This window comes from Astyanax mexicanus, chromosome 14 (genome assembly GCF_023375975.1).
Source record: "Astyanax mexicanus isolate ESR-SI-001 chromosome 14, AstMex3_surface, whole genome shotgun sequence".
NCBI classification, from domain to species: Eukaryota; Metazoa; Chordata; class Actinopteri; order Characiformes; family Acestrorhamphidae; genus Astyanax; species Astyanax mexicanus.
This window is the reverse complement of record NC_064421.1, coordinates 21,253,679-21,267,701: the sequence shown is the minus strand read 5'-3', so window position 1 is coordinate 21,267,701 and position 14,023 is coordinate 21,253,679. Positions and strand designations below refer to the sequence as shown.

General features: G+C 38.4%; 1 protein-coding gene across 1 annotated transcript; it reads left to right on the top strand.

The window, feature by feature from the left end:
* Positions 1–1,342: 1,342 nt before the first annotated feature.
* On the top strand, positions 1,343–3,963 carry foxa2 (forkhead box A2). The gene is made up of 2 exons (XM_049464207.1): positions 1,343–1,745; positions 2,335–3,963. Exons 1-2 carry the CDS (start codon positions 1,548–1,550, stop codon positions 3,538–3,540), a joined length of 1,404 nt encoding a protein of 467 aa, XP_049320164.1. The 5' UTR covers positions 1,343–1,547; the 3' UTR covers positions 3,541–3,963.
* The last annotated feature ends 10,060 nt before the right edge of the window (positions 3,964–14,023 follow it).

Here is a 14,023-nt window from a genome sequence, read left to right as displayed (position 1 = left end):
CCTTCGTGATAATTAATAATGATATTCAAGAACAAAAAAAGTAAAATACCATCATTTTTTGTACAATTATATATAGTGCACATTGTGCAAAACTGACCTTAACAGATTTGACTGACCTACGAATAAGTAAAGTGACATCAAATTAGTTAAAGTCAAGGGTCTTCACACGTTCTCCTGCGTAAACCCATCAGCATTCGCCCGCGTGGTCCCCCTATTTCGTGGATAGTCAAACACATTGGATAAATGTTAGGCCACTTTGTTTAGTGAAGGCAATCAAATCTGGCCACTGAGCTCTGCAAAATCAACACGGATGACCTGCCGGCGAAGAGTGAAGCTGTTATATTAGCAAACTACGTCCTGCTATTAGTTACATATATTAACACACACGTAAACAAACTCGGAAGACAAGCCAAAGCAGCCACCTCAAACACACCTTAGCACATAGCTCTGTTTCTGACTCTTCACTTGCGCTGTAGCTTTTGTAGTCCATTATCAATAAATCAATACATCACGTGTTAAGGTTAATATAATCCTGCGTCGGATTTTTCGTTTTACGATGTAAAAATTGAAATATATAATTCATATTTAGAATAGGATTGTATGTTATATGCACCATTAAAACAAGCCTCTATAAAGGTTATTAAACAAATCAAATGGCTCTGTGAGGAACAATGACAGTCTAACAAACGGAACAGTAAAATTTCTTGGTATCATTAATTGGTTCTTCACGGTGATGCCAACCTCTTATAGGCTGCATTGTTTTTGTTTTTTTTAAAGTTTATAAAATAAATAAATTTTGGGTAATATTTTTTTTCATAATGCACACTCTTAAAAAGTAAAAAAAGTAAATGTAAAAAAACGGACATCTAACGATCTAAAGGTTTTCTAAACCTTTTAAACGATCCACACATGTACAAATCTGCTTGCATATGTTTCTTTAAGGAATAAAGCTAAAGTGTATGTATTTGAGGGGTATTTAAAAGTGATTCTGTTGTGGTATCGTTCAAGAGAACCCAGTGTTGCTGACTTTATTGCTGAAAGTGTTACAATTATAAAGTGATATGAGGGGGATCGTGCTATAATGCTTAGTTTGTTGAGCTAGTTAAAACGAACGAAAGTTAACGTAAAAAACGCAATAAACAGATGCAGACTTCCTTCTATACATTACAAAAATTCTCCATCATCCAGACTGTGCATGATAAAGCCCCCCCTTCCATTCCCCAAATCCCTCAACACCCCTCCCTTCCCGCTCTCTCCTGTTGGAATACAATAAGATTAGGTCATAATGAATCTTTTCACATGAAGGCTGCTCTTTTTTTGGAGCGGCGCAGGTGCTCGACAGGGGGGCAAACGGAGAAAGTCTCGCGCCTAGGTGTGAGCAGATTATTCAAATAGGGCCGAGTGCTGAAGGGATTGGAGGCTCGCCCGGCGCTCACAGTTTATATCACAGCGTTAAGAGGCGCAAGCGGGCGTCACTGAGCTCCAGTCATCAGCGGCCACGGCTACCTCCCACACACACAGATACACACACACACAAACACACACACATGCGCCAGCCCCTGACGGCAGCAGAGCACGGCGACACGAGTAGCCCGTGGTTCCAAACAGCCACAGCCTGCCAGAGGACGCTCGTGTGTGGGAAAGCGTTTTTTGAGAAAGTGGACGAAACTTCCAGGATGCTTGGTGCTGTCAAAATGGAAGGACACGAACACGCAGACTGGAGCACCTACTACGGAGAACCTGAGGTTGGTATTGCCTAAATATAGCCTGTGTACATATATATATAAATATTTTCTTTTCTCTTCTAGTCAAAAAAGCCTATTCCGTTTTATATAACTCAATATTAGCCCTGAGATAATATTAACTTTGAGATCAAATATTGACTTGAGGCGCCTCCAAATCCTCCCCTGTCTCGAAGCCCTGCACTATCCTAACAAAAGTTGGTGTCTGACATGTAATGCAAACTTCCCTTGCAATTCCAGGCCCTTATGTATAAAGAAGGGTATATGCCAATAGCACTGTGCACTCGTTTATAAGCTTATATTTAATTTTCACCTTTTTTTTTACTTAAGGAACATTGGTTTCGATTCGTTTGCTTCGTTTAATGGCTAATTTTTAAACTTAAATGCGATTTCATCATTCGTCTACAAGACCTGCTTGTCTCTTTTTGGTATTTTTATGCGTTTGGAAGAAGTAGGACATCTGACAAAAAACTGAAATGCTGACGCGCTTTTAGAATAAGTTAAAATATTTAAAGAAATAGAGATGTAAAGAAACGTTGTTTTTCCTTCTAACAGCATTAATGACATTTCTCTCTGTTTTTATGCTTTTCAGTGTTACACCTCTGTTGGCAACATGAACACTGGCCTTGGAATGAACTCCATGAACACTTACATGACGATGTCAGGAATGAGCACGACGGCTAACATGACCGCTAACACCATGAACATGTCGTACGTGAACACGGGCATGAGTCCGTCCATGACGGGCATGTCTCCGGGCGCCGGGGCGATGGCCGGGATGGGTGCGAGCATGACGGGGATGAGCGCGGCCCTGAGCCCCAGCATGAGCCCCATGACGGCGCAGGCGCCCGCCATGAACGCGCTCGGTGCCTACCCCAACGTCAACCCCATGAGCCCTATGTATGGCCAGTCAAACATGAACAGGGCACGCGACCCCAAAACGTACCGCCGGAGCTATACGCACGCCAAACCGCCCTACTCGTATATCTCACTCATTACCATGGCCATCCAGCAGTCACCCAGCAAAATGCTGACGCTGAGTGAGATCTACCAGTGGATCATGGACCTCTTCCCTTTCTACCGGCAGAACCAGCAGCGCTGGCAGAACTCTATTCGCCACTCACTCTCCTTCAATGACTGCTTCGTCAAAGTACCGCGATCACCGGATAAGCCGGGAAAGGGCTCCTTCTGGACGCTGCACCCGGACTCTGGAAACATGTTTGAGAACGGCTGCTACCTGCGCAGACAGAAGCGCTTCAAGTGCGAAAAGATGATGGGCAAAGAGGGCGGTGGGCGGAAAGCTGGGGACGGAGGCTCACACGGAAGCCCAGAGAGCTGCAACGGCAACGAGACGCCACCTTCACACTCCCCTGTCCATGACCACAAGCGCGCGCTGGGAGATATGAAGTCCGCCCGTGGTGTGAGTCCAGACCCAGCGGATTCGCCGACCACCCAACACCAGCAGCAGCAACAGCAACAGCAGCAGCAACTCCTAGTCCAGCATCACGCGGTCCTTGCGCACGACGCCCACCTTAAACCTGAGCACCACTACTCGTTCAACCACCCGTTCTCCATAAACAACCTCATGTCCTCCGAGCAGCAGCACCACCCGCACCATAAAATGGACTTGAAAGCCTACGAGCAGGTCATGCACTACGGCTACGGCTCTCCCATGGCCGGCGCAGCCCTTTCCATGGGATCTGTGGCCAGTAAAGCCAGCTTCGACTCGTCGCCGCTGGCTGCAGACACGTCCTATTACCAAGGCATGTACTCCAGGCCCATCATGAACTCATCCTAAAGGCTGTTCTCGCACAGCCTTACGGACCCTTAAAAGGAACTTTGTACATTTGTAAAGAAAATGCATTTTGTGCATTATGTATTCTCTGGACATTTTTCTTGCTACCGTTTATTCTCGTTAATTTAGTGGTCGAGTTTATTAGTAAATATTTTGTAAAAAAAAAAAAAGGGAACAATAATAAAAACAAATAATAAAAACAAACATTGTGAAGAAACGAATGTCATGAACTCAAGGCAAAATGGACCAAAAAATCGCGCCTGACAACTGAAAGTCTTGCACCAACAAAAGGGACAAAGAACAGTCCATGTTGTGAATAAAAAAACAACAACAAAAATAATCCCAAACCTTATTTATGGCTTGTAAATGTGTATTCTTGTAGTTGACAAGAACAGAATCTATATTAAAGTGTTATTTGAATTTTTACTGATGACGGTGAATTTGTCTTTTTATCAAAATATTTCACTCGGATTTAATGGGTATTTAATTCCAACACTAATAAAAAAAAATAAATAAATAAAAAAAAAAGTTTTTTTTAATCGTTCAGAGAATTTAGAAAACTATAATAATATGTATAACAGAAATATAAGAACCAAGATGGGTTTCTGTTGTTTTTACCCAAACACGCAGATGATCATAAGCGTGCAAAACCTCTCTGCTGGGATTTCTTCCTTTCCAGAACCTCTTCCTCAGTAAACAGAGCCGCGTATCTCAAGAGCTTTCAGTGGGATCTAGCATAAAATTAGTATTCAAAAGCTGCACTCAAAATTAAGATTCAAAACGGGTGTTTAAAGAGGTGAATCTTTCAAGCAGGCAAATGGATTTTAATAAAATCTCACGACCAAGCCTTCCTGTTTTGTAAAAAAAAAGGTAAAAAAAAAACTAAATAAAAAAAATAAACCCTGAATCCAGCTGCACACCATATCTATTTTTCAATACCCCTTCCTATAAGTATTGAAAATATATTTTTATAGACACATACAAATTTCTTATTATACACGCACCGTATATGTTATTCTAGATGTCCACTATTATTATTATTATTATTAATTATTATTTATCATTAAGACATACACTATCATTTAGTCATTTACAATTTAAGACACCAAAACCAACAAAAACAAGATTCAAAAACTAAGATGATGAGGATAATAATAATAATAATAATAATAATAATAATAATAATAATAATAACAATAATAATAATAATTATTATTATTATTGTTATTATTATTTTTTATTATTATTATTATTATTATTATTATTATTGTAGACTCTGTTATTATTGTGCACTCTATATAGTAACCATTTAAACAGGGTCAACATCGATTCTGTACCTCTTAAATCCCCTCTCACATCTGTGTCATTTCTTGTGTGAACCTTTGCAAAGGCATTCAACTTTAGTAAATATACAGGATGATACTGTATAAAAAGTGAATTTCTGGCGGGGTAAATAACTATCTCAGCATGCATCTAATCTGGCAATTTTACAACATATTATATTTTTGGTCAAGTAAATGTTTTTGGGCTTTTAAAAGTGCCTAAAGCACAGGTTAGCTGGCAGACCCTCCACATGTGAACATTGTAGTATAATCTAATGACCCTTCCTCTAAAGTAGATCATGCACAGAACCTAGCACACAAACTGTAGATCAGGGAGGAATCCCACTCTGTCCAGGTTGAAGTGTGGACAGAGGCCGTTCCTGCTCCCTTTATTTTAGAGCCCTGCAGCCCTGTTTCAAATCCCCCCAATCTGCGAATAAACAAAAGCTGGTAAACAATGAAAATATGGTATTAATACATATATGGGATGTGTACATGGACGACCAAATATCGAGAATGTAAACTCTGTATGTGAGCACGTCACTTCTAGGTAAATTTACACAGACATTAAATTTCGGTCCCCCTCATTTTAGACATAATGCTAGGCTGATTTTTTATAGAGCACTGATCGATATCTCTGTAAAATAATCATTTTTTTAAACTAGCGGGGAAGCGAAATCTTTGCTTTGTGCTAAAGTCAACAGTGACAGAGTTGGAGCTCAAATAAATGCCGCGATGCCTCTAAGCACTCTGCAGAAGGCAGGCGGGTGTCTCCAGCTGCAGGGCGCTCACTCAGCACAGGTAGGAACTATTTCTGCCTTTCATTCACACTCTTTCATACACGTGCGCTTTTGCAGACGGCGTGTGCAGGTTTTTTAGAAGTTCGGGATGGGTTTCGCACGGAGCTCGCGCCGGTTTTAGCAACACTGTGTCTGGAAAACTCTGGAGCTGCGAACTTTGGCAATAACAGAAGCAGCGGGAGCAGCAGCGACTTGTTTCTGATTGCTGCTGATTGATGACGGCCTTTATACTGCGGAAAAATTCAGGAAGGTGCTTCACCGAGCCAAACGCTACCCTCAACTGATTTCCCACAGGTCAGCGGTGTAGAAATGGCAGTTTTCTTAATGTTTTTAAAGACAGACAAGGACTCAGAGAAAGCAGGTTTACTTTACCAGTCATGCTGAGTTGTATTATTCTGCTCAAAGTGCCACTCAAATAAATCTTGGACATTCTCGCCGCGTGCGCTCCCGCACTGAAGCTAACCGAGCAGTAAAGCAATCTGGCACCAGTAATCTGCGCAATCGATGAAATGCAGTCAGTGCGGATATCTGAACAGCCTGAGTCTGATCGCACGTGTATATGAAGCCTTTAGACTGAGCCAGACAGCTTTCGTTTTTTACTATTTAGTAACGTGACGAAAGCGGTTAACAGATAAAGAGAAAAAAAAGACAAATCTTAAATAACACCATAGTAATGCTGATTATGTATCCATTAATAAAGAAAATCAGCCCCTAGCTGGTGTAATTTCTGTTACATTTTTCCGAGACCATTAACCAGCTAAAACACATTCAATATTCATATTCAGTTATAATAGTAATGATAATTACTATATTGTCATAATAATAATAATAATAATAATAATAATAATAATAATAATAATAATAATAATAATAAAGAATTACAGTAACAATAACATTAAAATAAACTAAATATATTAACATTTTTGAAAACTACCACAATGCTATCTATCATTGCAACAACAATATATTATTATTTAAATGTATTTTAAATCAGTATTATATATTTTTAAACTACCATAAATAATACAATTATGTTCATCACGATTATTATTATTATTATTATTATTATTATAATTTCTAAAATAATACATTTACATTGTGCGTATAAAAAGTTATTTTGTGAGATTTGGCTGGGAACTGAGTGATCGATCAAAAGTAAAGGTCGATATAGTTCGGGAAGAACATATTAATATTATATACACTTTACCGTTTTTTTTATTAAAACCTAACTATAATGACAGATTGCAGTCTTTAGCCTCCCGCTGGGTTTATAGTCGGCTAACAAGCATTTTGATTAGCACAGAAAGAAAACACGGCCTGCCCTTTAATCCTCGCTGAAAATCCAATTTAATCAGGATACATTTCACCACAGCATTCCCATTTAACAAAGCGGCAAGTAAACAATTTACAAAAAATACGAAAATCAGTGAAGAGAAAACCAGTAACAGCATAATAACAGGCCTCAGCTGTTTGTTCAATTGATGTTTTACTGATTTCCCATTTTGATTTTTAAAGCCTGTCTGTGCGCTTCTCCTGCCGCCGCAATTCTAAAACCTGCGCTAATACTTTACACCCCGTCCTGCTTCAGTCTACACCGCGCTCATCGACACGTATAACCTGTGACCAGAGACGCGGACTGTGCTAGTACAACAACTAAAACGCTATGAGGAGTTTTTGGCGGCTTACATAACCTTAAAACAGCTCTCAGAGGCCAGAGAGTCCGAGCCCAGAACACCCAAGTGGAGCAGTCTCCAGGGACAGCCATCCTACAAGCTGTAATTCTGCTTTCAGCCCATTGCTGACCACACTATCCCTGCTTAACTTCTCCGCGAGGAGAAACACCCTTAATCCCAAAGCCCGAGCAAGGGAAGCTGCTGTCCCACACTATATTAAATCAGCACAAAGTCAGCGCCTTTGGACAGATTCGCCTCATCACCAAAAATCTCCCCACACTGATCAGTGGGATTTAAAGAAGAGAGGGTGGGTTCGGAACACACTAATTTATTTTAAACTAAAAACAAAAAAAACCCCTAAAATAAAATAAAATAAATAATAATAATAATATATAATATATATATATAGTATATATAATAATTTGTAATTGTCACATTTTTATTTAAAATGTTTGTCATTTATCATTTCAGTCATTAGTTTTTTTATTCTGTTTATGTGTTGTTTCAGCAAGCTGCGAAACCCTAAAACTAATGCCAAGCTTAACCTGCTAAAAATGTTAAAATATTTAACAACTATTAATATCAATATAATATATAAATGCATTACAAGAAACAGTGTTGTGTATTTACTGTTGATTATATCTTCTAAAAATTTAAGAAATGTAGCTATTCTATATATTTCCACAACACATTCTGTGTGGTCCTTTAAATACAACTGATAAATAAGTGCAGATCCTATTAGTGAAGCTGCATTACAGTAAATGTAAAAAAGAGATGTGATTGCAACCTGAGCACAAATGTAAAATATTTGTGTGTAGTATATACTGATATAATAAACAGGGCATAACACTAATTTTAAACAAGTCCACAAATCTAATATATATATATATATATATATATATATATATATATATATATATATGAATATACACCTTTAATATATTCTTCTGTAAAAGCAATATAAAAGTATAAGAACCTTTTTTAAATATGCTAAAAAAAAAACAACAACACTCAAGCGCCAAGTCAGACTAGCACATAATTTCCCTAACATTAGCATTATGATCAGCTTTAAACTGCAACTGTGCCACATATCTTATACGGACAGAAAGACACCCGAATCCTTTCTCCCTTCTACGCCATAAACTTAAGCAACTCACATATCTGCATGTGTGTTTGTGGAACTATTCCAACAGTGTTAAATCCTACAGAAAAAAGGTTAGAATCCAAGTTGGTGATATATATAATTGTACATAAAAAACAATCTTTCTTTCAGTGTTGTCTGTACAGAGGCTAATCTAAGGCACCGGAATTGGGCAAGGATGTAACCTAGGTCAGGAGCATGTTCGCACTGCTGAAGCAGCATGGTGTGAAATTCCTGTCTTTTCCCCACACACAGGCTTTGCCAAACTGAAGCAGGCCAGATCCAATATTGCCTCGCGATCAAGTCATACTGAAAAATATGAAAATCTCTCTCCATCTCTTCCAGAGCTGTTCTCTGTATCCTATTTGTCCCAGTATTTTCCCAAAAGAGAGCATTTGTAGATACAACAAATGGGGCTGCTCTATAAGAGCTAAATGCCATTCACATTGGCCTCATAGGCTAGAACATGTTTGCCCACAGCCCCCTGTACAGACATTGACATACATATGTGCATGGTATAGATGCCAGCGCCTCTTACTCTCATCCAACATTTCCTCTGGTTAAAGGCTGGCGTTAGAAACTGGGAAGGACACTCAACTCATTAAATCTTAATGAAAGCAATAAACACAGGCGCCAGCAATTCATTCCCACTTCCAAACCAATCTCAATTTCCCGCTAAAGGCAAACAAGCCCAGATGCCCCGGTATGATTCTCTGAATAACAAAAGCGAATCAAATTTTGTCCTGCATGTGTTCGCAATGCAGAAATGGTAGAGGCAATAGGTTATCCTATCCTAGTGCTTGTTCAATTTATTGTACGTGAGATGGGTGTGTCACAGGGGTGATTCCAGCCGTTCCTATGACACCAAAGAGCTTGTAGTTGGGAAGGATGCAGACATATTTATGCAATATTCATGAGAACCCATTTCCTAGAGAACGAACTCGGCAGACGTGCATTGACAAAAATAATCACAAGTACACCTATTTCTGAACATCGCTACGGTTATGTTTTGTGGATTGTGAAATTCAAATCTGAGAACCTTAAATGCGACAACATGCATTGTGGAGACATGACAATGCGTCATGTGAAATCTTGTATTCAACTAATGATTTCAACCAAAGTTTGCAAAGAACGATTTTACACTGTCAATTATATGAGCAATTTGAATTTGTAAGGGTTTTATTAGGTTTACTTGATCCTAAATAAAGTCACCTCAAACTTTATACATAAACCTATACAAAGACTGTGCTACATCAACTCAAACTATTCTAATTAAGCCTCCCTGCAGCAAAAATCTACTGTATGGGCCCTAAAATCTCACATAAATCTTTCCTAAATTCCTTCATATTAATCCAATATAAAAGCAGAGATCATTCATCACTCACAGATTAATGCTTGAATGAGGCACTGTTAAAAAGCCCAGCGGCGCATTTAACACAGCTAAACAGATTACTTAAAGATACTACAGGCTAGGGCTCCCCTGACACTCGCAATTTATCCCATGTCTGCTTACCACTGACAGTGACATAGCAGCCAGCCTAATTCAATTTTGTGTCAGATTAACTGCTGCCACTATTGTATGGGCAGTAGATTTATTAGAAGTGATTGCACCCCTTTATTTTCCAATTTGCAACAAAAAGACCCCCAGTGGAGAAATGGCGGCAGCAACAATGGAATCAATTAGCAGGAGAAATAAAACACAAAAAGCTGTGATGCTCATGTCACTCACATTAAGACAGTATCTTTTAGTAGGCACATACACACCTCTCTTTAATTCCAAGAGATCAAAAGAAGATAACAATATTGAAACAATGAATTAACTGATATTAGAGAAATAACTACAGCCATATCATACACAATTCAAATTTAACCACATAGAAAAAAAAAGTTAAGCTCTGTTTAACTATTTACTCTTAACAACTGTTACCATAACTGTGCATCTAGTGCTTAGGAGGACAAGTCCACTATTAAAGTGGCTCTACACAGAGACTGTTCTGTTAATATACCAAGGCAAAACATGCACAATCACTTTTACATGCAAAGCTAAGCATTGTTAAGAAATACCCTGATATGATGGATCCTTCTGACTTGGAATGGATATATACCATCAGAAAGATTTATGATGGAGAATGCTTTGCTTATGAGAAGAACATTTGCAAAAAGGTAAGCTTTTCAAATGTGTGCTACCCTTAATGGTATGAGTTAAAACCCCTTATTATTTTAAATGCAAATGCTCTACACTGGCGGTTGCAACAATGGGGAATAGCAAGATCTATATACATTTCACCTTCTTCGGATACTGATGAAAAAAGTCAGAGTTAAGAAGAATTTATGAACTACACCAGCATATGAATGTTTGATGTAAGAAATATATGCAATTATACTATATTGGAAGAAATATTTACAAGGCTGCATTGTTTTTAAATTTGTTTATTGTTTTTAAAAGTTCTGCCAGGGGTAGTAAACCGTGTGACCATTTCTTTTAGACCCATTACTCACAAACTGCAATAACCTGATGTGTTAGAACAGGAAATGAGAAACTAGACAACCGTAAATTTAGAGAAGCTAACTGAAGCTGGAATTTACTTCTGAGGTAGTCTATGGCAGCAAATAAAAGATTTTCCATTCCTAATTCATTAAGGGGTAAACAAAGCAAACACATGGGTCTAAATATCGCTCCACCCTACCAAAGCACGATTCTGGACTTCAATGAAAGCAAAAAGCGGGAGTCCTAATTACACAAATGACTATGTATTAAGTACAAGATGTCAAACCAGCGTCTAGAGAAGGGCGCATAACCACTAGGACACATTTTACTGAGCAGTTGGTGATAAACGCCGGCAGCCCCTCCATGGCTTAAAGCAATTAATTCAGGCACCCTGACATCAACTCTCCAATCCTCTGACAGCTTGGAGCCCAAATCAAAATGCTAGTTCTCCTGGGAACTGCAGAAGATAGCTGGCTCTTTTCTGGACTGTTTGCTCACTGGGCCTGAGAGCAATCTTCCTCGCCGAATGAAATGCAAGGACACAAACAATGTGGCGGCGAGAGAATGGAAGACGGGGAATGAACAGTTTGGACTATTTGCTCAGCAGAAGGGCAGTCACAATGGCTGGCCCATGGCTTTCCCATGCATCAAGCCTCTTAGTCTTAGCGCTCTTTTGTTGCCGGGTTTCGTTCAGATAAGAGCCCAGCTGCCCCATGCGTTTAATTCCCATTGTACGCCATACTGTATAGCCATTTATCTGCTTTTAGGTGGCTTTTCGCCATTTTGTTGTTCCATGAGTGTGCATCATATAGTCCGTGTATCTTCGTGGCTGGGCTTCACCTTTGCATGTGCAGTCGTTTTGGGAGGACGGTCCAAGAAAACAAGCAAGGTCAAGACTGCGGCTGAGGGACAATACCGCAGGTCGTCTCTTTTCACTTGGCGCAAGAGCATGCATGTGCTTCATGCAGTTCTGAACGATAGCCATCTCATTAGATCAGTTGTATATTTAAGCAATTGCTGAAGTATGTAGAAGAGCCTTTGAGAAAAAAAAAAACGCCTTTGAGAAGGAGAAATAATTTAAGCAATATATTTCTGCTCCAAAAAACACTCTGAAAAGGAATTTAAGCAATGCTTATGTGCTTAACAAGATTCTTAAAAAGATGTATTCACTTAAGAAAATAGTAACATAAGCATGGAATGGATTAAATCCAACCAAATCTCAGCAGTTCAGAAGTCCAAAGAAAAAAATCTCAGTGATGTAGCTTCATGGTTGTCAAGTGGTTAGCCCTTTCCTCTATAACCACAAGGTCAGCCAGTACACCAAAGAAATAAGATTAAATGTCAGAGACCTGAAGGTTCTGATATCTCAGCCCTTCCACCCTTGAAGGAGACATGTCGATGAGCTGTGATGAAAGATGGTATGACATTCAAATTTTAATTAAAAAGTAATCTATATTTCATTTTAAGGGTTGTCAGAACCATTTGGCCCCATTCGTTGATAAGTTCTACCTTGATAAAAGACAGAAGATATAGACTGGATTACTTTTCAACAGACAACTGTTTAAAGACCATTTTTAAATTAAACATCTATATAAACATTGCCATATAGTGTAAAGGTCAGGTATAAATTAATGTTTTCTAAGAATTCAGAATTCTCATCCACACAAAAAATTACTTTAAACATTTGGTTAACATGTTTGCGAAAAAACTTTTTAAAGAACGTCAAAATATAAACCGAAAGAGTCACCAGGTCTACGAGAGCAGTGTTATTAGACTTTATGCATCAAAATAGAGAAAAGCCATCAGTACAAGCTAACTAACTGAGCTCAGGTTACTTCTAGCTAAATTTCTCAAGCCCACTTTTACAACTTCAAGCAATCTAACATCTGTGAACAGCTTTGAGTCAGCATTAAGACAGTGAACGCTAATGATCTGGCAAGAAGAAAGTGTGATTAGTGTTAGGGATTTACCTCACAGTAGGAGGGCTGATTAGAAGAGTCTGAGAATGCCCTATAATATCCTTATGTTCCAAAGAGGAGGCTAACCCACCATTTATTTTGGTGAGGGGGTCTGACAGAAGCCACCAGAAATCAATGAGTTTTTTTACTAGAAGCTGTGCAATGTAGGAGAAAGTGTTGAGGCTCAATACAATTTTTTTAGGTTTTTGTATAAAACAATCATAAAGGACACATGCTGCCTTCAAGCCTGAATGTTTTAAGTAGTTTTGGTTTCAAACAACCCGGAGGGGAGGGACTTGATAACTTACTATGAATCCTATATAAAGTACATACTGATTATGATACCATCTAATAAAAATCATAATGTATTAATGAATTGCATAAATTGTCTTAATGCCACAGTTAATTACGAATATAATATTCATGGAAAGAGTTACCAAAAGGTTCTTTTTGATTTACATGAGAGGTCAAGTCATATATATATATAAAATGCAGTTGCTGTTTTTACAGACATTGGAAATTGGAAAATAGAAGCTCATTAAAAATCCCAATAGAATAGTTAGAGGTAGTGTTTTGTGCACGCATCTTATAAATATCGTATATGATATTTCCAACACAACTTTAAGGCAGCTAATATGCTTTTACTGGACAACCCTTATATTTAAAAATAAATACATATAAATAAAATATGCATATATATTTTATTATTGGCTACTAAGATAAAATATAAGATATAAGAAAGACTAATTGGAGACACCGGAAATAAAATCTGTTTTATTATAAAGCAAAAATGAACCAATCATTGCTAAATCATAAACAAGAAACAATTTGATTTAAAAGTATTAGTAATATTTAACATTTAACAACAACGTTGACGACCTTACTATTTGTGCTAGGCTGTGTGTTATACTCCTTTGACTAGAATATCCAGGCCTGTGTGTGTGTGTGCGTGCGCGCATGTAGGCCAGTGTTTGCGCACAGCGTCTGAGCGCGTGAGTATGTGTGTGGGATGGTTCTGCACTATGCTTCACTGGTGCTAAAGTAAAGCTCTGTTCATGGCTTTTCAGCACTTCTTTAAGTTGCCACAACTGTGTAATTTATGAG

Bases quoted from the DNA above. Each gene is read 5' to 3' on its own strand.
- foxa2 (XM_049464207.1), top strand. From the start codon at position 1,548: ATGCGCCAGCCCCTGACGGCAGCAGAGCACGGCGACACGAGTAGCCCG. The intron at 1,746-2,334 runs GTTGGTATTGCC...TATGCTTTTCAG, and splicing joins CCTACTACGGAGAACCTGAG to TGTTACACCTCTGTTGGCAA.